General features: G+C 41.5%; 2 protein-coding genes across 4 annotated transcripts in view; one reads left to right on the forward strand and one right to left on the reverse strand.

Moving 5' to 3' along the window:
• Positions 1 to 18: 18 nt before the first annotated feature.
• Positions 19 to 14,974, forward strand: LOC121545707 (PAN2-PAN3 deadenylation complex catalytic subunit PAN2). Of its 3 annotated transcripts, none has more exons than XM_041856470.1 (26): positions 19 to 84; positions 2,255 to 2,555; positions 4,384 to 4,553; positions 4,806 to 4,926; positions 5,073 to 5,150; positions 5,272 to 5,542; positions 5,640 to 5,985; positions 6,356 to 6,452; positions 6,628 to 6,750; positions 6,913 to 7,032; positions 7,218 to 7,346; positions 9,020 to 9,219; positions 9,424 to 9,572; positions 9,694 to 9,800; positions 9,880 to 9,978; positions 10,231 to 10,322; positions 10,529 to 10,670; positions 10,943 to 11,080; positions 11,741 to 11,800; positions 11,912 to 12,002; positions 12,567 to 12,724; positions 13,003 to 13,146; positions 13,302 to 13,481; positions 13,775 to 13,868; positions 13,997 to 14,199; positions 14,341 to 14,974. In XM_041856470.1, the coding sequence occupies exons 2-25, from the start codon at positions 2,268 to 2,270 to the stop codon at positions 14,185 to 14,187; spliced, it is 3,588 nt and encodes a 1,195-aa protein (XP_041712404.1). In that variant the 5' UTR covers positions 19 to 84; positions 2,255 to 2,267; the 3' UTR covers positions 14,188 to 14,199; positions 14,341 to 14,974. The 3 variants fall into 3 exon arrangements, with proteins under 3 accessions (XP_041712404.1, XP_041712402.1, XP_041712403.1); XM_041856468.1 differs by lacking the exon at positions 19 to 84 and adding an exon at positions 1,513 to 2,033; XM_041856469.1 differs by lacking the exon at positions 19 to 84 and adding an exon at positions 1,513 to 2,033 and having other exon boundaries at positions 2,260 to 2,555.
• A 7,041-nt stretch (positions 14,975 to 22,015) lies between these two features.
• LOC121545706 (spermatogenesis-associated serine-rich protein 2) overlaps positions 22,016 to 25,231 on the reverse strand; it is a 37,984-nt gene continuing 34,768 nt past the window's right edge. Inside the window, exons 12-13 of the mRNA XM_041856467.2 lie at positions 25,030 to 25,163; positions 22,016 to 24,899 (exon numbers count right to left, since the gene is read on the reverse strand). Coding sequence (XP_041712401.1) covers positions 24,609 to 24,899; positions 25,030 to 25,163 — 425 coding nt within the window. The 3' untranslated portion in view covers positions 22,016 to 24,608. The remainder of the gene's footprint in view (positions 24,900 to 25,029; positions 25,164 to 25,231) is intronic.

Here is a 25,231-nt window from a genome sequence, read left to right on the forward strand (position 1 = left end):
TGACATTGCAGCGGAGTCCCTGTCCACTTATATAGTTATACAGGCCGGTGAGTCACGCGAGGACTTTCCCGGGGCATCCTTCAGGTGAGTTTCAGCCTATAGCCAACAGAGTTTTGTTTTCGTTAATGTTGTCCACGTCATATTGTAAAGAATGTGTTTGCAAAGCATTTTACTATTTTCCAATGACAAATGAACAAATGTTGTCTATTTATTATTGAAATTATTGTAGCGTATGTGTTCGCTTGACAATATAAGCGCAGACAATAAATGCACTTATACCCTATTAAATTTGTAGAGCTTGGAACTTTTATAGAAAATAAGTATGCAAGCTAAAAGTCTTAATTAGCCTAATTGACCCAAACGCACGCCTATTCATCAAATGGTTCATAGTGAATACAATTGTTTTGAAGCCTAATTGATGTTTTATTCAAATGTTTGTCTTATTTAAAAAAGGTATTAAACTGGCTATTTAATAGGCCTAGCCCTAGATATTTAAGTTTAAATGACCCTTGCCAAATGAATATTCCATCCAAAATTAACCACTTTTTAATAAAAGTATGTTTTATATTTGATAAAATACATTAAGCCAACAACTCTGCATAATGATTCAATCTCTTTCAAACTTTTTGATTCAAAATTATACAAGAAGAATTTCCATTGATGACATTTCATTGATGACATTTCATCAATGATTCCTGTTGGCTAGCTCTGTCATCATAATTTACAGGTGGATTTCCTCTTTTGTAATGTATTTTGCAGTTTGGCACCTGTAGAAAACTACAGCTTCCATTATCAAGGAAGTGAAATTAGCCAACATTTGTTACATAAAGAACCACTGTGAAATGTACATTAGTGCCTTCCAATGTGTGGGCTGCGAGTAGTGTAAACTTCCCGCTTGCTTCGTGAGCCCCTGACAAATTCTCTTTATGAAATAAATATTTTGTTGACCACTAAAATGTGGGTTAGGCCTACACTGAAAAGTACACAGGCAAATACCACAATTAATAATGTCATTGTTATGTATAAGTATGAGCACACATCTATTGTTCTTTGTTTAAATTAGAGAACATGCTTTCACAAGGAAAGAGAACGGGAAGGAAATGTAGAACAGAAATGTATTCAGATCCACTGGATCCAATGCATGAATATGCACGATCAAAAATTAAGCCTATTGCGCCAGTTGAGAACAGGCAACTCCCAAAACACACTTGCCATCAGGCCTGTATTAGAATAGTAAATGTTCTGATTCCCACTCAGGTTCAAAACATACATTTCACCAGGTCTCGATTAGGCCTACGCATATGCTTAACAACAACAACAAAAACATTCAATTGTGTAGGCCTACAGCACAGGCAAAGAGGTGAGAGAGTACATTAATTTACTTTTCACTTTAAAATTAACACTAGGCTACCAACACTTTACGTACAATAGACTGCAACGTTTTTAACATTGAGGGTTGGTTCTGAACTTTGTCGTTTCGTGAATGTAGCTACACTATTTGCTCCGGAAGTACTTGGTTCCTCGTTGGTTTTATTGTTATTATGAATGTAACAATCATGGATGCAAAGAAATCTACGTAACAAAATTAGCAACTGAGAAGCTATTATTTGGGGCACAGTGTACAGCTATACATTTAGTAAATTATTAATGTCTTCGTTTCCATTGATTCTGAGCATGGGATTCTTATTAGGAGTTGTGTTATCCAAGCTGTAGCTCATGCTTGCTAACGTAGCTAGTTAGATAGCAAACAGTTGCATGAAATCCGCACTTGCTGGGCCGATACAGCTAGCTAGCTAACTAGTTTGTCCTCTTTTAATTGCGTTAAAAAAAAATGAACACGGTACTATTGCAATATTGTAATTCTTACCTAGCTCACGAATCCATCAGACCAACAACTATAGCCCTAATGGCTACCTATTATGCTTAGTGATGCTTAACATGCTGACAGGGACAGTTTAGCTGGGGTGTAATCACTAGTCCAAACAGTTGCAAAACGTGTAACTAAAACGAGTGTTTCTATTGGACAAATTCAGGTAAGTCCCTCCATGTCTCATTCCGTTTGCTTCCGTTTAAGAAACGCTTTGCAACAGAATCGGCGGAATGAATACACCCATGTTACATCAAGAGGCCATTGGTGTTGTAATGAGGATGCTACCAAAGATAATTCATAACCTGTAGCTAACTGGCTAATACAGTCAGTCTATAATCCAATTTGCAAGCCTAGTTGAACAACATGCACCCATTTTATTTCCAGGACAGATGTCCTCATGATGAACTTTGACGGTCTGGACCCAGGAATGGGTGAATACGGACCCGCCCTCCATGGGAGTCTAGAGCCGGGTAGGGAGCCCTCAATGGACCCACGGCTCAATCCGGGCTTGTTGCAAGGTGTGGAGCTCGGTCCAGATGGTCTTCCCGTGGCCATACCCGAGTCTGTGCACATGATGGAGGGGATGTTCTCTGAGCTCCACAGTGTGCATGCAGAGGTGGGCGTTCCTGTCACAGCAACTCACTTTGACCTGCAAGAGGAGCTGCTCTGGATGGGAAACCACAGGGTAAGAGACAAATTATTATGTGCGAAAATAGGGTCGTTCCATGTAATTTCAGCAAGCCATGACACCCAATATATTATATTATCTTAGATGGTACCTATCAATCATTTTGTAATTTGGGTGAACTATCCCTTAAACATTGAGGGGGGGGGGGGGGTCTAGTGTCTAGTGGTCAGAACCTGGTAATATCAGTATGTAGGATGGGACATAAACCTAACAACTTCAATGAGATATTTCTCTGAACAGGGGAAAAAAAACAATCACCAAATTCACTGAGTACATTACGTAGGATGAAGAAAAATACTCAGAGCCGCAGCGCCATACTACTTATCTGACATAGAGAACTGACACTATATACTCTTTGTTGGGGTGGGATTGCCGTGGGGGGGGGTCCATGGGTGGCTTTTGACAATGTCTTTGGATTCCTCATGTCTAACTAATTTGGTCCAAATCAGATGTTGGTTACTATATTTACTGAATATTATATGATTCCTATAAATTAAAATGGCCAATTTGGATGCAATCAATTAGCTTAATTTCTCATAGATCAAATAATATTTCAACAATATAATGTTGCAGGAATACTAATCTTATCAGTTCCACCTTTGAACGACCCAATAGGTTATTACTAGTACTTGGAACATGTGTCATATTAAATCAAATCAATCCAAATAGTCCGGGTAGCCATGATTAGCTGTTCAGGAGTCTTATGTCTTGGGGGTAGAAGCTGTTAAGAAGCCTTTTGGACCTAGACTTGGCGCTCTGGTACCGCTTGCCGTGCGGTAGCAGAGAGAACAGTCTATGACTAGGGTGGCTGGAGTCTTTGACAATTTCTAGGGCCTTCCTCTGACACCACCTGGTATAGAGGTCCTGGATGGCAGGAAGCTTGGCCCCAGTGATGTACTGGGCTCTACGCACTACCCTCTGTAGTGCCTTGCGGTCAGAGGCCGAACAGTTGCCATACTAGGCAGTGATGCAACCAGTCAGGATGCTCTTGATGGTGCAGCTGTATAACTTTTTGAGGATCTGAGGACCCATGCCAAATCTTTTCAGTCACCTGAGGGGGAATAGGCTTTGTCGTGCCCTCTTCATGACTGTCTTGGTGTGTTTGGACCATGATAGTTTGTTGGTGATGTGGACACCAAGGAACTTGAATTCTCAACCTGTTCTACTACAGCCCCGTCGATGAGAATGGGGGCGTGCTCAGTCCTTTTTTTTTTTTTCCTGTAGTCCACAATCATCTCCTTTGTCTAGATCACGTTAAGGGAGAGGTTGATATCCTGGCACCACACAGCCAGGTCTCTGACCTCCTCCCTATAGGCTGTCTCATCGTTGTCGGTGATCAGGCCTACCACTGTTGTGTCGTCGGCAAACTTAATGATGGTGTTGGAGTCGTGCCTGGCCATGCAGTCATGGGTGAACAGGGAGTACAGGAGGGGACTGAGCACCCCTGAGGGGCCCCCGTGTTGAGGATCAGCGTGGCAGATGTGTTGTTATCTACCCTTACCACCTGGGGGCGGTCCGTCAGGAAGACCAGGATCCAGTTGCAGAGGGAGGTGTTTAGTCCCAGGGTCCTTAGCTTAGTGATGAGCTTTGAGGGCACTATGGTGTTGAACGCTGCGCTGTAGTCAATGAATAGCATTCTCATGTAGGTGTTCCTCTTGTCCAGGTGGGAAAGGGCAGTGTGGAGTTCAATAGAGCTTGCAGGAGTGCAATAGATGTTTTGTTCACTTTCGTTTTTGTTGGCACTTTTTGTGTAAATATGCAATATGTGCTATTCGGCACCATTTTTCTGTGATATTAACTTGTTTCCCAACTCTCTTTTCCATAGGGGCATGCAATGTCCTTCTTTGGTTCGACAATGGGCCGCTACTCATCTTTCCAGGCGCACTCGACTGACGACATTCGTCAGATTCAGAGCATGGAGACAGGGGTTCTGTTTCTCTCTAAGAGTAATCTCAAGTGCCAAACTCGTGGAGGCCTTGTCATGTTCGACTACCCGTGAGTTGCATGCAAATGCTTATGCACATTCTTACTGATTTTAGTTCTTACTGATAACCCAGTTATGTTATTATGCGAGCCATACAGCCATGTTTGCTTAGGTTCAAAGGTGGGTGCTGAAAGGATGCTTGCAGAAATGTATCTGTAGAATCAACATTCAGTTGAAACATCAAGTTACAGCTTCAGTTTGGATGTGCATCTTGAATACTGTACAGTATAGTGTAATTGTCTTAATTATTGTGTGCATTTCAGAATGGAGGAGGGAGCTGACATGCATAGTCTGCTTATGACAGAAAACAATACAATGCTCATGGGTGGACTACAGAATTATGTGCTTGAATTTGACCTTAATACTGTGCAGCAGACACAAAAGGTATTGCATAACATCAGCATGTGAAAATATAACTATAGTTGCAATACATAATTTAGCCTGTATTTTTGGCCTATAGGCTCTTGAAAATAAGTGATTGAATAGATGAATAATTGTAAATATTGTGGATCTTTCCTTCCAATGCCTAGTTCACAGTCGAGGCTCCAGGGGTAGCTATCATGCGGCAGTCCAATCGTTTCTTATTCTGTGGGAACACATCTGGGAAGGTAAGGACAACAAGAGAGGCCCAAGGCCACCCATGTTTCTCAGTGTTTGGAAGATGCTACTAGGGCTTTTAACATACTTAATAATTCGTATTACTCATCATCTTGCCTTCCACAAAACCAGGTGTCTCTTTGTGACCTGCGCACTTTCAAGCTAGAACATGAATTTGATGCCTTCTCCGGTAGCCTGTCAGACTTCGATGTCCATGGCAACCTCCTGGCTGTATGTGGGTTCTCCAGTCGAGGGCTGAACAGACTGGCGTGTGACCGCTTCCTCATGGTGTTTGACCTGCGCATGATGCGCACTGTGACACCACTCCAAGTGCACGTGGACCCCCTCTTCTTGCGCTTCATCCCTACATACACGTCACGCCTGGCCATCATCTCACAGACAGGTATTGATCAAATGGGGAATGTGTTTGTTGTGCAGCCTGCTAGCTGTATTTATCAGCCTGCAGAAAATAACTGACCTTCTTTTCCCTCCATCCCCAGGAGAGTGTCAGTTCTGTGAGCCCACTGGACTAGCCAACCTGGCTGACGTATTCCATGTCAACACCGTGGGCCAGTTGCTCATGAGCTTCGATGTGTCCTCCAGCAAGCAGGCTTTGGCCTTTGGGGACTCTGGGGGAGGTGTGCACCTTTGGTCAGACGCCCCAGAGGTCTCCTACAACAGCTACTCACGGGAGACAGAGTTTGCTCTGCCCTGTCTGGTGGACTCCTTGCCTCAGCTAGACTGGAGCCATGACCTGTTGCCCTTGTCCCTCATCCCAATGCCTTTGACCAGCTCAGAGCCACTACTGTCAGACTGGGTCACCACACAGGCCACTCCCAGCCCTAGGTAGGTAACACATTGTTTTAAGACAAGTGTTGTGTCCTTTTGGGACTTTGATCTGCTGAAGTAGGCTATGTGGTGAATTCACTGCACCTCGAGGTGGGGTTATGCCAACCTCTTCCCAAAAGTTCCCGTAGATGTATTCTCTTGTGCCCGAAGGATCAATTGTCTTCGCCCCTCCCCCCAAAATGTGTATTTTCTTACTACCACTGACTGCTGATAACTTCTGTATTGAGGTAAAATGTTCTTACGACTATGATGTGGTTTTCTCACCTAGCTGTCTTAAAATGAATGCACTAACTGTAAGTCACTCTGGATAAGAGTGTCTGCTAAAGGACTAAAATGTAAATGACTTTCTCACCTTTTTATCCTCCAGACGAGCACCCCCAGTGGACCCAGAGATCCTGCGCACTATGAACTCTGTAGGGTTCATTGGTTACGCCCCCAATCCTCGCACACGTCCCCGGAACCAGGTACGTCACTCTTCCACAAATTCAGTGTATTTTTTTTTTTACATTAGAAGCAATGGGTTTTCATCCATTTTTTTGTCCAGGCAGTGTTATCCAGGAAGAGTTGGGTACTGAACTAGGCTTGGCTTGTATATAAATCCTCTCCTGGTGACCCAATGTCCTGTTTGCTGTGTTTCAGGTTCCTTACAAGATCAAGGAGGTGGAGCTGGACTATGATAACTACAATCAGGGGGTTCCTGAGTCTCTTATTGGTCGAGATGAAGAACCTCACCTCTACATGGTGCCCAAGAAATACAGGAAGGTGTGTCTCTTTACTAATTACATTGTTATCTACCTGTAATTGTGAAATATGTGGTTTAATAGTATGAATATGTGTTATGAGCACAGTTCAATGTGGGTGTTGAGGTTAGCTTGTTTTGTTAACGATAAGACCTAACATCTTTGATTGTTTTGTGCCCATCAGGTCACCATCAAATACTCCAAACTTGGGCTGGAGGACTTTGACTTCAAACATTACAACAGGACCCTGTTTGCTGGTCTGGAACCTCACATTCCCAATGCTTACTGCAACTGCATGATCCAGGTGAGAATCGGAAATGAGTGGCGTTCATTTATATACTGTAAATATACCCAGGTTGATTTATATTTGTTTAATTTATCGAGCTCATGATTATTTGTTCATTATTTGTTCCCATTTACAAAGAAACATGTTGTAGGATTATTTCAGTGTGTGTTTTGTGTGTTTTCCCCGTGTGTCTGATTGGTTAGGTGTTGTATTTCCTGGAGCCAATCCGCTGCCTGGTCCAGAACCACCTGTGTCAGAAGGAGTTCTGTCTGGCGTGTGAGCTGGGCTTCCTCTTCCACATGCTGGACCTGTCACGAGGAGACCCCTGTCAGGTAGCCACCGATCATAGGAATAGAATGAATAGAAAGGACTTCTCCATTCAAGTCAATGATGGCATGATGGGTGGACTGGCAGCCATTTTGAGTGTACCCGTGCCAGGAAGTAAAAGCAGGAAGTATACCCTTCAATCTGTGCTATGATTTGTTAAATCAACTCAACTGACATAGATGTGGTAAATAAATCAATGGAACGCAGACTGTGGGGGATAGAAGGACGCCGGATTGGGGCACATTCAACAAATCTAATCTAACAAAGTGGATATTCATAAAATCCGTCATGATTGATGTATTGTAACAGGCCCACAATGTGTTTACTAAGTCAGATTTGCATATATTTGGCTATTTTTGCTGCATAACATTTAGAAGTTGTCCCTTTTCAGGTTTAGAAGTGACTGCTAAATGCTAACTCCCATTCGTATAAGCCGGTAGCATAGCTAGCACACAGAAATAGGTGGTGGTAGTCAGTCGTTTTTAACTGTAATGCAGTTGATTGGTGTTAATGACATGAACATGTATTGGGGTTCACATCCATACAAGCATTATACTCCAATGTTTTTACCTCAACAGTGTGAAATACACATACAGTGGGGAGAACAAGTATTTGATACATTGCCGATTTTGCTAGTTTTCCTACTTACAAAGCATGTAGAGGTCTGTAATTTTTATCATAGGTACACTTCAACTGTGAGAGACGGAATCTAAAACAAAAATCCAGAAAATCACATTGTATGATTTTTAAGTAATTAATTTGCATTTTATATATACATTTCTGTGAAACTGTGTACGTTTTACTTGTGGATTTATTTAATAAAAATGTAAACTCAAGATTGGTGGCAGGTAGCCTAGCGGTTAAGAGCGTTGAGACTGTATCTGAAAGGTTGCTGGTTCGAATCCCCCGAGCTGACTAGGTGAAAAATCTGTCGATGTGCCCTTGAGCAAGGCACTTAACCCTAATTGCTCCTGTAAGTCGCTCTGGATAAGAGCGTCTGCTAAATGACAAAAATGTAAATCTATTTGTCTACATGCCGTTTTAAAAACAATGCAGCTATTGGAGTAAACCTATTTTGGGTTAAGACAAGTAACTTTGAGTAAGAATAAGACATCCGACTAACACTTTACATTTATAACGGTTGGTTTTAGTATATCTAATAAATAACCAAATCCTTGATGGATCAATAGATAAAAGAAATGCATGTCTCTTATCTGCCCCTGCAAGCCGGTCGGCATACGCGTCAACACACTCCCTCATCTGATTGGTCTTTTCCCATGAACGGTAAACCGGCATACGCATCATCACACTCCCTCATTTGATTGGTTGAGTAGGTGGGCCTTCTGACTTTGTGGCTGTGGTAACTAGTGACAACCTGTAGGGTCAGAGGTTTCAAGCCATTCTATTAATTCTATTTCTATGCCACCGATAGCAATGACACATCTCACACTCTGGTCCATCTGTATATACAAAATAATAGACCCCTGTAGTAATGTGCTTATGTAGATGTAATAGAGTTGCAATAAAGAGAGTTTGATGCAGTTGTATAGAGGTAATAGAGCACTGTAATGTGTTTATGTATGCACTGAACTGACTGACCATAATTGAACCATCCTGCTGCCTACTCCCATTGCCATTCACTCATTGCAACCACTGTCCCCTCTAACCCCTCTCAAAGGCCAGTAATTTCCTCAGAGCTTTCCGAACAATCCCAGAGGCGTCTGCCCTGGGCCTTATCCTGGCTGACTCTGATGAGCAGACGGGGAAGGCCAGGCTGGGCCATCTCATCCAGAGCTGGAACCGCTTCATTCTAACCCAGCTCCACCAGGAGACCCAGGAGCAGGAGGGGCCACAGGCCTACCGAGGAGCCAGCAGCAGGTGACACCTTTTTCCTTTTGTTTTACACTTTTAATAGCCAAGCAATCAACAAAAACAAAAGATACTAGTTAAAATGATGTTCATTTCTTACACTCTCAATGTTAGGAAGTAAATCAGCTTGTAACAATTATTTAGTGTATACTAGAGCATCTGCTATTTGTGTTGACTTTGGCTTGATAATTTTTTATGCTTTGTTGGTGACAGTGCTCTGGGCTCCTCAGGCGAGTCTGTGATCGGAAGGCAGTTTGGGTGTGAGGTTGAGAACAGCAGCCTGTGTCGCTGTGGAAAGGAGACAGTACGCTCCTCTCTCACCTTGCTCTTCACCATGCACTACCCTGAGCAGAACTCACTTGGTAAGTTTTCCCCTAATTATCTTTACTCTGCAAGCATTTGACTAGTATCACTGTTATTTGGGGAGTACAATGGATTTATTGATCATATATTGGTGTTTTACTGTAAATCCTATTCTGTTAGATAAGATGATAAAGGAGTACGACTTTGCTGAGATCCTGAAGAAGAGTATATGTCTGGAGCAGAGCACACAGGCATGGTGTGAGAACTGTGAAAAGTACCAGCCCACAGTAAGTGACACTTACTTGGTTGTTTGTTTATTGGTTGAGTCGATTCTTTAATGTGTTTTTCCTGTCCATCTATCTCTAGGTGCAGACACGGAACATCCGCTGCCTTCCTGATGTACTGGTCATTAACTGTGAGGTGAACAGTGTCAAAGAGGCTGAGTTCTGGAAGGCTCAGGCAGAGGTGAGTTTTGAAATCCAAACCATGATTGCCCACTTGAGTATTTCCTCCTACAATGGCAAATGCTAAATACAGACGGCTATTGATATTTACAATGACATGATGGTCATATATTTAATTTAGATATTAGCTACAGGAGCACATTAGAGATTTAGTACTTCTATTAAACCGATGATGTTGGTTGTGTTTCCAGTGTCAGTAATATTTCGGCACAAAGTTATTACAATGAATCAACCTGTTCCTCTCTCTCCACAGTACGCTTTCATCAAGGCCAAGAAGAAAGAGGAAATGGAACCCCTTAAGCCCAAAGAACCACCACCACAACAACCAACTGAGTGGTGCCTAGAGTAAGAATGATGAAACTTTACACATATTTGGCTAATGACAGTTCATACTCTCATGGAAATATTGATGGGATATCTTGTTAGAACTATGATCATCTGACATTTTGTTTTTGAATTGTTACCCTGCGTCGGGGTTAGGGCCAATTCAGGAAGTAAACTGAAATTCAAATTTTCCTCAATGCACTTTTGATAACCTCTATGTTGTTTAGGGAAGAGCTGGTCAATACGGAGGGCCTGACCTTTGACACCAGAGTGGACGACCTGCGTCACGTCTGGATCCCTCTTACTCTGAAGATGTCCATCAGCAAAAGCCAGGGCCTGGAGATCAGCAGCTGGCCAGAGGAAGAAGAGGTGAGAGTAGGGTTGCAAAATTCCAGGAACTTTTAATAAATTCCCTGGTTTTCAAGAAATCCAGGGAAGTTCATGGAATTTTGCAACCCTAGGTGAGAGACACAGAACAGCCAACAACTACTTTTACTTCACATTCATAGGCTCACTCACCAAATCATTTTTCAAGACTTCCATGGTTTTTCCATTTGCCTCCTTCTAGCTTGTTTTTGTTTTTCCGTACTGGTTTCAGTTTAATAGAATGATCTGTATTAGTACTGTATGTATGTCTTTAGCTGAGCTCCACTGAGGAGGCTGAAGGAGCATCTCTCTATGACTTGGTGGTTACTGTGCCTCATGTACTGGACGCTCGCACCGGAGGAAACCTGGTAGCACACATCAAAGTGGGAGAGACCTATCACGTCAGAAAAGAGGTGAGTGGATGGATAGATCTGTTAGAGCCAAAGTAGGAACATCAACAGACCTCAGGAGAATGGAAGGCTACACTGAATGTACAAAACATTAAGAACACCTTTCCATGACAGACTGACCAGGTGAAAGCTATGATCCCTTATTGATGTCATTTGTTAAATCCACTTCAATCAGTGTAGATGAAGAGGAGGAGACGTTAAAGAAGGATTTTTAAGCATTGAGACTGATTGTGTATGTGTGCCATTCAGAGGGTGAATGGGCAAGACAAAATATTTAAGTGCCTTTGAACGGGGTATAGTAGTAATTGCTAGGCGCACCGGTTTGTGTTAAGAACTGCAACACTGCTGGGTTTTTCACGCTTAACAGTTTCCCATGTGTATCAAGAATGATCCACCACTTAAAGGACATCGACCAGCCAACTTGACACAACTGTGGAAAGCATTGGAGTCAACATGGGCCAGCATCCCTGTGAAACGCTTTCGACTCCTTGTAGAGTCCATGCCCTGACGAATTGAGTCTGTTCTGAGGGCAAAAGGGGGGGGGTGCAACTCAATATTAGGAAGGTATTCTTAATGTTTTGTACACTCAGTGTATATATGCTAATAATAATATTATGAAAACCATATTTGACTAACTTATTTTTGTTCATGTTGTGGTTTAAGGGGGTAACACACCAGCAGTGGTATCTATTCAATGACTTCCTGATTGAGCCAATTGACAAGGTCATCTTTGCTTACTCACTGAATCAACATATCAAATATCTTATTAATTCCTCAAATATAACAAGAGTGTAAAATAAGTGTTTGCATTTTGTTTTTGTTTGTGTGTTTCAGGCGGAAGCAGCACAGTTTGATGTGAACTGGAAGGTGCCTGCCATCCTGTATTACGCCAAGAGAAACTACCACTCCAAATATGACCTACGCAGTAAGCAATCCTCTCATTGGCAGTACATCCAACCGGCCTCACAACCGCAGACCACGTGTATTGCGTTGTGTGGGCGAGCGGTTTGCTGATGTGAACCGAGTGCCCCATTGTGGCGGTGGAGTTAGGGTATGGTCAGGCATGAACAAAATTGCATTTTATCGATGGCAATTTGAATGCATAGAGATACCGTGACGAGATCCTGAGGACCATTGTGAGAGCCATTTTTAAAAAAAGGTATCTGTGACCAACAGATGCATATCTGTATTCCCATTAATATGAAATCCATAGATTTGGGCTTATTGAATTTATTTCAGAATTACTGATTTCCTTATATGAACTGTAACTCAGTAAAATATTTTAAAATGTTGCAAGTTGTATTTATAATTTTGTTCAGTATAGATAATACGTACAGGATATTTGCCTTGGTGTCAGTCCAAACCAGTACGCAACATAACCCTGACCACCTCTGTGAAGATGGGTGTTATTTGTGGTACTGTGTATGACTGTATTTATTACCTGTTTGAGAACACCCCCACCCCAACACTTGATGTCTGTCTTTCCCAGTTAAAAACCCCATCGAGACCAGTGTGCTGCTGACAGAGGCATCACTGGCGCGGAAGCAGAGGAAGAGCCACGCCACGTTCATCCCCCTCATGGTCAGTGAGATGCCCCAGGCCGGAGACCTCGTGGGACTGGACGCCGAGTTTGTCACCCTCAACCAGGTCAGTCTGGCAGAAGTGTGATTGCTTGATTTGGCATATAAGTTAGTGTGCTAGGTCAACAATGTATCTAGAAGGTTCCTTTTAGGTACAGTTTTGGATCCGTTTTTCCTACCCAGATCCTAACCTTAATCATTAAACAGGTGTATAGTAGGGGCAGCTTCACCCTAGCAGTATAAACATGATGCTAATAATCAACAACAACAGTCATACATCTCTGCTTGGAGATCCATTGTTTAAATTCCCCCCTATGGACCAAATTCATGTCTTTGGGTATGTAGGAGGAGGCAGAGCTACGCAGCGATGGCACCAAGTCCACCATTAAGCCCAGTCAGATGTCTGTGGCACGGATCACCTGTGTGCGTGGTCAGGGTCCCAACGATGGAGTACCATTCATCGATGACTACATCTCCACTCAGGAGCAGGTAATGCAGCACCTCTCGCCCTGGCAATAATATGAGGACTTTAACAGGATGGATGGATGTTCAGATAATTATTGCTATGTAGTAAAATCAGATGTTGTATAACCACAAACAATACAGCTTCTTAACAAAAAGACTTCACTGTTTTGCTGGTGTAGGTGGTGGACTATCTGACCCAGTACTCAGGCATCAAACCAGGGGACCTAGATGCTAAGATTTCCTCCAAGCACTTGACCACTCTGAAGTCAACTTACCTGAAGCTGCGCTTCCTCATTGACACCGGAGTGCGCTTTGTTGGCCATGGTTTACAAAAGGACTTCCGGGTTATAAATTTGCTGGTAAATTTGTATACTTAATTTATCTGATTGTTAAATTGAACCAAATGTACCTGTTTCTCTATACCCCTGGCCGCAGTTTTAGTAAAGATTATGGGCCGGTTTCCCAGACACAGATTAAGCCTAGTCCTGGACTAAAAATAATGCTCAATGGAGAATTTCCTTTAAAATTGCTTTTTAGTCCAGGACTAGTCTTAGTCCAGTAATCCAGCCCTGTGGGTTAGCTAGAAACAGTAGACAGGGTCATTTCAATGGAGGGAATTTGGGAATCCGTGTTTTTATGTTTCCTTGCTCAGGTGCTGAAGGATCAGGTTGTTGACACAGTCTACCTGTTCCATATGCCTCGTAAGAGGATGATCTCTCTGCGCTTTCTCGCCTGGTACTTCCTGGGTAAGAGTTTATACTCCTCAACCACTGTGTTTTTCATATAGAAATTACTACTTAGTCTGCCATTTTCCAAACTTCTTCATGTAACACAAAATTGTGTGAAATGGCAAAACTGCTACTTGCTTCTCCAGACCTTAACATCCAGGGTGAGACCCATGACAGTATTGAGGATGCACGCACCGCACTTTCTTTGTACAAGAAGTACCTGGAACTGAGTCGTGGAGGAGGGAATGACGAAGTACGCAAAGTTCTGAAGGGACTCTACGAGAAAGGCCGCAAGATGGACTGGAAAGTCCCGGACTGTGACACAGGAGATGGTTAAGGTAGCCAAAAGGTATGAAGCTCACATTGCATTAGAGAGTGTAATGTTGGTGGGGTTTGGGTATTATTGAGGCTAACTAAACTTTACTTACTGTTATTAGCAGTTTACAGTATCAATCAATCCACACTGATTGAATGTGGTCCCCTCCCACAGGTACAGCTGTCTTTCCCTCAGTGATGGGACTGTGAAGAGTGCCTGAAGACAAACTGATTCACTCTCTATTCCAATCAGCCTTTTCTTTTGTATTGTTACAACTAGGGCTAGCACAATTACCGTATAACCGTGTAACCAACAGTTATGGATGAAGACCTTCATGAAAAGAAAATAACCGTCATAACTGTTTTTTATTTGCTATTTGAACGGTTATAACGATGACCGCGGCAATTTGGCTGACCAATAACCGTCATCAACAATTCCATGACGTCACAGCCCTAGTTACAACAAGTTCTCACAAAGTATTGACTCCCATATTGTATGAAACTGGACAAGTCATCGACAAGAGCAGAATCCTGACAGAGGTTGTGTCAGTGTCCCAACTTTCCACATAATCTTGCTTGCCTGTACAGTATTTGAATAAGGACTGAACAGTTTTGATCTGCTCCAAAACAAAACTATTTCTGATTTAATCTTTCCTTTTCTATTTTTCATTAGATTTGAAGAGTGTTTGTCATTATGCTGTACATTGTGCTGCTTACATGGGCAAAGAATAGTATTTTGAAAATGTGCTGAAGTTTTTGTAGTGATGTTTCTTGAGGCCTTTAATTAAAACGGAATATAGTACACTGAACTGTCTATTCATATTAATATATTCCTCCAAATTCATATTTTATATGATGAAGATGTGGGCTATTTGCTTAAAGAAATGTTTTACTTTGTGGATTATTTATACCATATATTCTACTGTAGTGTGAAATTAATGTGACATTAAGATGTTGCCAAATTCTTTAGTAAGTAATACTCCTCTAACATATTACTACTTTACAAAAAAAATACCTACATTTTTCTCTCTAAACAAGTGGATTATTTATCTTAAGACTTTACTACTTGTATATTTAAAAAACAATTATAGATCTAACTTCATTGGGATAAATCTACAACTTTTTTGTTGTTGAGCAAGAGCAGTGACAGCCAGGAAAAGTGTTGGGGATTTAATTTGGTGACATCTTGTGGTCTTAATGTGAATTACGGGGACGGGACGGGGGGACGGGGGACGGGACGGGGGGGACGGGGGACGGGACGGGGGGGACGGGGGACGGGACGGGACGGGACGGGGGGACGGGGGTAGTTACCCCCTAGTACCCTAGTAGTCACAGAAAATAATATATGTACAAAATGACCAAGTAGAAGATCTGGAAGGCAAGACAAATCAAAGTGACATATTCATATAAGAAATAGTCTGATATCAAACTCTTGGTTCAGACCTTTAGGAGACATGGTACACAAATGGTGAATCCAATACAATTATTTTCTCAATAATAGATGATCAGTATCTCCCCCCTCCTGGGAGTCTTAACATGTTCGATACAAATGTATCTCAGAGAGCTAATGTTGTGACGAGCCTCCATGAAATGCACAGCCACAGGGTTTCTCTGTTCAAGAGTCCTGATATTATTCCTGTGTTCTGCTATCCTTGTTTTCAGAGCTCGTTTCGTTTTCCTACATACACCTCTGTTTTTCATAGTCTCCTTCTAATCAGGGGCTAATTCAGACCTGGGACACCAGGTGAGTGCAATTAACTACCAGGTAGAAATAAAAAACAGAAGTGTTTCGGCCCTCCAGGACCGGAATTGAAGAACCCTGGCATAGACCACAAATACATATGACATTTTTTGTCGAACGCGTAATGATGCCCTTTAATTTTAATGGCCTTTCCCGTCATAGGGTGATTGAACATCGTGCATTTGTTCTTAAAGTTACACTGGGTACATCGGCCACATCTATAATTACCGTTCGTCACATTGTCTAGGAAGGTACTACGTGGCACTGGTGGAAGATCAGAACTCAATACCATTTGACTGATGTTGGGGACGCGTCTGAAGACTACCCGCGGGGGTTCTTTAAACGTATTTTCCAGTTGTGGATCAGTGCTCAAGATGTGCCAGTGTTTTTAATGATGTGGTCGAACTGTTTACCAAGTGGGGAGTACTGATGGAAGCGTTGGTCAGGAGGGCGGGGTGGTTTGGGCGTGAGGCTGTCATCCAGGGTCATATTTTGTAGAACGATCCCTTGCGTCGTGCAGCCATTCCTCTGGGTAACCCCGCTGTAATTATTTAGACATTTAGACAGGAGTAATTATATAATTTTGGCAAAACATCAATTTACTTTAAGCCACTCTGCACCCGCCAACTTTCCTTTCCAATTCGCAAGAGGCTGAAACCAGAGATCTGTATATAAGGACGAGATGCTCATGTCTCCACAGTAACAGTGGGATTCTTTGTCCCAAAGGCGGGAAGGCAAGCTTAGGTCCATAACGCCGGCCCTGAGCCATAGGGCTATTACTGTTTTAGGATAAGCTTGAGCAGTTGATGTCTTTATTAAGCCGCGTACAGACAGCTAGCAAAAACGCTGCCGCATCCATTGGTTTCCAAGTTAAAATGTGTTCTATGTTAGAAAAAATATGCTAGTTAGCACCAAAAAAGGGTTCTTAATTTGTCCCTGTAGGGGAACCCTTGGATCACTTTTTTTAAATAAAGGTTCTATTTAAAACCATCCACACATAGTTTTAACTTCATGAGAGGGTTCTAGGATTGCCCTACAGGGACAAATCAAAGAACCATAATGCTCTACATAGAACACATTTTTTAAGAACCATAGAGGGTTGGTTCTTTGATCTGCCCCTGTAGGGCAGGGATGGGCAACATTTGTGAGGAAAATATTTCAGCAGCAGAGAGAACATTTTGGTTTTAAAGTACATTTCCTGCAATTCTAAATTTTTTGCCATGGGGCTTAGAGAAAATGTTGCAGTTTTAAAGCACTTCTGCACATTTTGCCATGGGGCTTAGAGAAAATGTTGCCGTTTTAAAGCACTTCTGCTGCAATTCTGCACATTTTTCCATGGAGCTTAGAGAAAATGTTGCAGTTTTAAAGCACTTCTGCTGCAATTCTGCACATTTTGCCATGGGGCTTAGAGAATTTTGCAGTTTTAAAGCACGTCTGCTGCAATTCTGCACATTTTGCCATGGGGCGGAAGAAGATTTAGCAATTTTATAACTCATTTCATGCAATTCTACTCATTTTGCTATGAGTTGGAGAGAGAATTTTGAAGTTTTACAGCTAATTTCCTTCAATTCTACACATTTTGCCATAGGATGGAGGCAAATGTTTGCAGTTTTTAATATGATAACTGATGATCAATGGGCCCCACCCCGGTCAGTAATTTGATGCTATGTAGAACACATTTTTGAAGAACCATAAGTGTCCTTTGATTTGTCCCTGTAGGGGAACCGCTATTAATGCTGAAACTTGAGGAAATGTGAAATAAGTTCCCAGACATTTCTCCCCTGGTTGTATCAAAGTGGCTCCAAGAAAACACTTATCTGAGTATAATGCTAACCATTGTTCACTTCGAAGAACCTCAAACTTTCAGAAAAAAAGGTTCTACCTAGAACCTAAAAGGATTATTCGGCTGTCCCCGTGGGAGAACCCTTTGAAGAACCCTTTTGCGTTCTATGTAAAAAAACATTTTGGGTTCCATGTACAACCCTTCCAGAGAGGGTTCTACATGGAACCCAAAAGGGTTCATCAAAGGGTTATCCCACAGAGACAGCTGAAGATCCCTTTTGGAACCCTTTTTCCTAACAGTGATAGAGAATTACTTTTTACTTATGTCATCCATTCTCTCTTCTCTTCTACAGCGTAGCAGTTTAGGCATAGCATCTGTCGTGCCATGCAGATGCAGGTGAGATCTTGTGTGGTTTCTGTATGCTAGGATTCTTTCCATGCAGTCTGTTAACATTTATTACAACAATGCATCATACCATTAGGCCTATATTCAACTAAGACCCAACTATACTGAAGATTTTCCATAGAGGATGCTTTTAAATCTATGGCAGAAGAATACTCTTTTTTTGGAGGGGGAGGTATCCCAAATGGCAACCTAGTCCTTATTTAGTGTAGTACTTTTGACCAGGGCCCTAAAGGGGAATAGGGTGCCATTTGGGACACACATTATTTTATTTAATAAGGGTATGTGAAATAAAATTATGTTCACAGGCCATGATGACCTACCCCGAGGTGATCGTTGGGAGCGTGAAGATGACCTCTGTCAGTAGGAGAGACATCTCCTCATTGATCAGCAACAGCACCTACAACCGATAATTGCTGGAGAAGCAACAGAAGACAGGTTTGAAACACTTAGAAGTTGTTAAATAGGGAAGTTCTTGACATGTTAAATGCAATGAATGGTGTTTTTCAGTTTGGGTGTCACAAACAACTATGAAACAGATTCTGCACAATAAAGAAATACTGAAGTAGCAGTTTGGTAGATAAAGTACAACATACATTTGATAATTGGGCTCGTTGTTAAGCCTTTGTCAAGTACTTGTTACAATGTAAAGATTAGACATCTAATCAACTTTATTTTTGGGCTTACATAGCTGGCTTGGTTCCAGAAGACAGGAAATAAGTGTTGGCGGAGCAACCAGTCCAACACCTGCTGTCTTCAATGTCACTAAGGGTCTATCTGACAAGTATTCTTTACACATCCTTTGTGTTCAGGGTAGGTATATCGACGGGTCCTAGTGCTGAGTGATTAGTGCTTTTTGAGGTTGGTTCGATTATTAAAAAATAATCACGGATTTCGGTTTCGATGATAATTTTTTCCATGACTACCATGATGGTAGTGACTGCCCATTACTGCTTATCACTTATTAACCATCATTTATTCACATTACTTAAATAAAATAAAATATTTCAGTTGTTGTGTATATTATATTTGTTTTATTTGATGACTTTACTATTTCATTCCAAGTCATCATCTCATCTCTATAGAGCTGCTGCCTATGCTGTCTAACAAAATCACTATTTTGTAGTTCTAAAAAGCAAATAAGGCATACTTTTATGACTGCTGAATACCAACTATCAATCACTTAGATAATGTATTTTCAGGTAGAGATACCTTGCCAAGCAACAGCTGCTCTACAGTGCCTTCAGAAAGTATTCATACCCATTGACATATTCCACATTTTGTTGTGTTACAGCCTGAATCCAAAATTTAAAAAAAAATAAGTTCTCACCCATCTACACAAAATACCCCATAATGACAAATGTATTGAAAATGAAATACAGAAATATCTCATTTACATAAGTATTCACACCCCTGAGTCAATACTTTGTAGAAGCACCTTTGGCAACGATTATAGCTGTGAGTCTTTCTGGGTAAGTCTCAAAAAGCCTTCCACACCTCAATTGTGCAACATTTGCCCATTATTCTTTTAAACATTCTTCAAGCTCTGTCAGATTGATTGTTGATCATTGCTAGACAACCATTTTCAGGTCTTGCCATAGATTTTCAAGTAGATTTAAATCAAAACTGTAACTTGGCCACTCAGGAACATTCACTGTCTTCTTGGTAAACAACTCCAGTGTAGATTTGGCCTTGTGTTTTAGGTTATTGTCCTGCTGAAAGGTGAATTCATCTCCCAGTGTCTGGTGGAAAGCAGATTGAACCAGGTTTTCCTCTAGGATTTTGCCTGTGCTTAGCTCCATTCCGTTTCTTTTTTATCCTGAAAAACTCCCCAGTCCTTAACGATTACAAGCATACCCATAACATGATGCAACCACCACTATGCTTGAATGGAGAGTGGTACTCAGTAATGTGTTTGTATTGGATTTGCCCCAAACATAACACTTTGTATTCAGGACAAAAAGTGAACTGCTTTGCAATTTTTTTGCAGTATTACTTTAGTGCCTTGTTGCAAACAGGATTCATGTTTTGGATTTTAAAATTTCTGTACAGGCTTCCTTCTTTTCACTCTGTCAATTAGGCTAGTATTGTGGAGTCAATACAATGTTGTTGATCCATCCTCAGTTCTCTCATTCCACAGCCATTCAACTCTGTAACTGTTTTGAAGTCACTATTGGCCTCATGGTGAAATCCCTGAGCGGTTTCCTTCCTCTCCGGGAACTGAGTTAGGAAGGATACCTGTATCTTTGTAGTGACTGGGTGTATTGATACACCATCCAAAGTGTAATTAATAACTTCACTGTGCTCAAAGGGATATGTTTACCTATCTTCCAATAGGTGCCCTGTTTTGAGAGGCATTGGAAAACCTCACTGGTCTTTGTGGTTGAATCCGTGTTTGAACGTCACTGCTCAACTGAGGGACCTGTGTGGGGTACAGAAATAAAATAATAATGTTTAACACTATTATTGCACACAGTCCATGCAACTTATTGTGACTTGTTAAGCACATTTTTACACCTGAACTTAGGGGTTGAATACTTATTTACTCAAGACATTTCAGCTTCTCATTTTTTATTCATTTGTAAAAATGTTTTCGCATTAAAATATAATTCCAGTTTGAAATTATGGGTTATTGTGTGTAGACCAGTGACAAAAAAATCTCAATTTTATAAATGTTATATTCAGGCTGTAACACAAGGGGTGTGAATACTTTCTGAAGGCACTGTAACTACAACACAAAATCCATAATACATCAATATAACACTATTACAATGTACGTGTGTAGAGATCATGTGTTAGCATGTGTGTGCGTATACATTTTTCTGATTTTACTGCTTGCATGAGTTATTTGATGTGGAATAGAGTTCCATGTCATGGCTCTATGTAGTACTGTGCGTTTCCCATAGTCTGTTCTGGACATGGGAACTGAACAGACCTCTAGTGGCACGTCTTGCGGGGTATACATGGGTGTCTGAGCTGTGTGCTCGTCTTCAACTGACAGCTCGGTGCTTTCAACATGTCAATACCTCTCACAAAGACAAGTAGTGATGCAGTCAATCTCTCCTATTTTGAGCCAGGAGAGAGACACGTTATTGATAAAGCTGCGCTTTATTACAGACAGACCTATCCCCATCTTAGCTACCGTTTCATCAATATGTTTTGACCATGACAGTTTACAATCCAGGGTTACACCAATCTGTTTAGTCTCCTCAAATTGCTCAATATCCACATTATTCATTACAAGATTTTGTTGAGGTTCAGGGTTTAGTCAATGATTTGCCCCACATACAATGCTTTAATAGTTGAAATATTTTAGACTTATTTCTTGCCACCCATTGCACGGCTTAAGACCTCGGCAAAAACTTCAAAATTAATTTCAGTTTTATCTTAGATTAATTTGTACCATTGTGAGAAAGTATTATGGCCATGTTGTTGCTATGGTGGCTCAAGAGGGACAAACAGTAATATTGCTTTCTTCTCGCTTTTGAAGCGAAGGTCTTTAGCGAGTATGTGAGCACAGACTTTCGCCTAGCTGAGTTCTGCTAGGAGCAAACCAAACCTATGTATGAGGACGCCTTAAGACATCTACAATGCTGAAGATGGTATACTAAGGCAGGGGTTCCAAAACTCGGGGCCCCCCTTCCAGCATTGGGGAACATCCCCCCTGCACCACAATCCAGTATGGCAAATTAAATTACAATTCTTACAATCCAAAATGCTGTAGTATAGAGCCAAATTTACGACTAAGCTTCATTGTCCACATAAGAGGGGAGTGCAGTTAATCATAAAATGAGAGGTGATAGCCAAGCTTATCGCATTTTTGTTGTTGCTTACAGTTAACTTGACCTACGGATCTGTAAAATACAGTCACATTGAAATGGACTGTGCAACATGAAAAGCATATGAAGACAAAGGACACGTATGTATTGCAAACAATTGTGTTTAATAATAAATGAAAAGTGTGCCTTGCCATGTATTGGGGGGAGGGGCTTGTATTGGAATAGATGGGGAGGGCTGTGTATACAAGAGGCGCTTGTATTGGAATGGATGGTGAGGGCAGATGTCTTTGGTCCAAACTTGGTGATAGTGGTAGGGAGGGGGGTATTGAATGAATTGGAGGGAGACAAGAGAAGGCACTTAAGTTTACAGTTGTCATAGGTAAACCATATGCTCAATATGTATATAACATACAAAATGCCCCATGTGAGCACAACACAATTATAGCTACATATATACAGTAAATATTCAGGAAAGAAAGAAAAAATTATGTAAAAGGAAAAAAATGTTACTCAACCTAGAATAGATTATCCCATTGTAAAACAATCAATCATTTTTTTTATAGGAAGAGTAAGAAAAAAAGGCAGCAACTCGAACAGGACAACATGATCTCTTTGGCGATAACCTATCCAGATAGTTTGGAATGCTGTGAATGTGACTTTACATACATTTGGTAAAAGAGCAATTGAGACAGGCATCATTCATTCCCTATGAAGAATCAGTCTAGCTATTAACAAAATCAAACCTCAACAGGCCCAGCACCAAAAGGTAACAACTAGCAGTGTGTTGTGGAGATAAAATGCTCTGTACTGTAGTGCATGCATCTCCACTAATGTGCATTATGATTACTGAGACTATATTTACAGTGCAGATTTGAGATGAGGAACAATTAGCTGAAGGCTGGAAGATCTTGGTGTTGGCTACCAAGCCTTACCTGCTCAAGCACAGTCGCTGATACATGCCAAGTGATCTGCCCTACTGTATACACTGCACTTCCCCAGAATATTTGTAAACCACTGAACAAACAAACCAGAACTACATAATCTTTACGTTGATGTGCAATATAACAAAATAGCAAAACCAATAATTAAGACATTTTCCTCATGACCAAACTATACTCCTATAAAAAGAAACTTCAGTACCTGGGGGGGGGCAGTCAGACTAAGTTTCTCTCAATTCTTCTACTCATCGGTATGACCCTTTGGTACACAGAGGAAACAGCTAGTTTGTATGATCTTATACACATGCCTTGCAGCTTGACATGACACCACTCTGCTTTCGGTAAATGGTAAGCCATACCAAGCCCTATTTCAAAAGAGCATTCAGGCCTCTGAAAAGCAAAGCCCAAAAAGCAACATTATGCTACCAGGCAGTGTACAAGGGGCAACAATGAGCTATTTCTCCAGATTTTGTTCAGTTATTGTAGACATTACAAAGAATCTGAAATCCATGCATTACCATTTCAATTTGTCCCAACTCAGCAACCATAAAACGTGTTCGAAATAAGACCGAAACAGCATACAGAAATTTGATCAGATTTTTTCCTTCTCTAGGATATGATTAAGAGGAAAGTGAACATATCAAAAAGGACAGAAAGTTCCTACAGCTCACTTTTCAGTAATGTAAAAGATCAGAAGTGTGTGCGCTTAACACTGTCTGTGATGCAAGCATCTCTGCATTTCTAGAAAGGCAAAGGTGAAGTTGCACTGTGATACAAGCCAAGCATGTCAAGTGTGTGCTGTTTATGGTCCTGTCTGAGACACACTGAACATAAGTAAAGAATGAGAAGACCAAATAACACCTGAATAGATGTACTAACAAAGGGAAATCTTAATTCAGACCATACGTGAAGGGGAGTGTAGGTTCCTTTCTCATACCTGAGATTTGAGAAGTGGAATCCCACATAATAAAGTATGTATGTAATAAAGAAAAGGAGCCCTCTCCTTGGATTATACAATAACAATAGAGAGAAGGACAGGAAAACTATCCACTAAACAGTTCTGAATTTACATGTGAGGGAGGGAATAAACAACTGCTATCAGGCAACATCCAACATGATTACCTCTCTAGTTCACCTGCTAGTTCTGATTAACAACGTATTCATTGTACATTTCAATGAGTACATATTATTTACAGGAGCAACCAGTATATATGGAAAGCTCTAAACGAATAAGATACAATTATGTAGTGTTGATTGCATGCCATTGATGACAATCTCCCATACATACTAGTGAAACCATAGTAAGTGTGTCATGTATCGTCTAAAATACGGAGCTGAAATGGTTTGATGGACTGCAAAAAACTTGCAACCTAAAGCAAAATTATATGAATTTGATGCTTGAGAAAAAAAACTAAAAGAAATCATAACAGCTCAAATAAAAACGCTACAAAACGCATATAAATCACTTCAGCCTCTGTGCTGAACTCCTCACCAGATAACACTGGCCTCTGAAATAGCAAAGATTAAATCACAGACTCACATGAGGGGACCTGGGTAGCTGCTATATCAACAGGCATGAGAAAATAGGTCTTAATAGCTCATTCTAAAGGATGGAGAAAATGGCAGAACATGGGTAGCTAATTTTCAAGTTAGGAGGATGAATGGTTGCCTATGGGTGGCACTACAGCTCAATTGACAAAATATGTAAACTTGTGTTCTATTCTTCATTGAGAGGAGTTAGTGGGGTGGAAGGGGCAGGGTTAGTAGGGGGTTTTGACAAATGGGCCAGGGAGTTCCGTGTCAGGGGCAGTGTGTCCTCGGAGGCCTTTGGGGCAGACCGTTATGAGAAGGGTGGTCTTGACGGTAAGAGGATGGAGTGGAGTTGGAAGGGCCTCTTGTGGAGTTGGAGGATTGTGTGGCAGTGGTGGTAGGATGGCTGGAGCTGTCGCCTTGGCCCTGGTTGCCCTGGTAACCCTGGGAACGGTAGCCTCCACGATTGGGGTTCCTGTCACGATAGGAGCTGCCATTATACCGCTGCCCACCAGAGTGGTACCCTGGGCCCGCCGTGTAACGCCTGTTGCCTAGGAAAGTCTGAAAGTTCAAGTTTAAAATCACTGTTAAATCACATAAAACAATCATATTACGTTGATAATTATTACTCCTAAGGAAACAACATTACTGAGAACTTAGTTGCATGTTTATGATTGCTTTGTGAGCTGACCGTTTTGTTTGGCTGAGTAGGGCGTCCTTCGTAGCTGGAGGGAGGTGGGGCTTCTAGGGACCCTGGGCCTGTGATGGAGGAGGAGGTGGAGCTACAGCGGGAGCGGCTGGAGTAACCCGTCTGAGGGTGGTACACTGATCAGAGAGGGTGACACGAGGGCAGGTGTTACCATAGAGATACATATTATTATTATACAAATATG

The sequence above is a fragment of the Coregonus clupeaformis genome, chromosome 30 (genome assembly GCF_020615455.1).
Source record: "Coregonus clupeaformis isolate EN_2021a chromosome 30, ASM2061545v1, whole genome shotgun sequence".
NCBI lineage: Eukaryota > Metazoa > Chordata > Actinopteri > Salmoniformes > Salmonidae > Coregonus > Coregonus clupeaformis.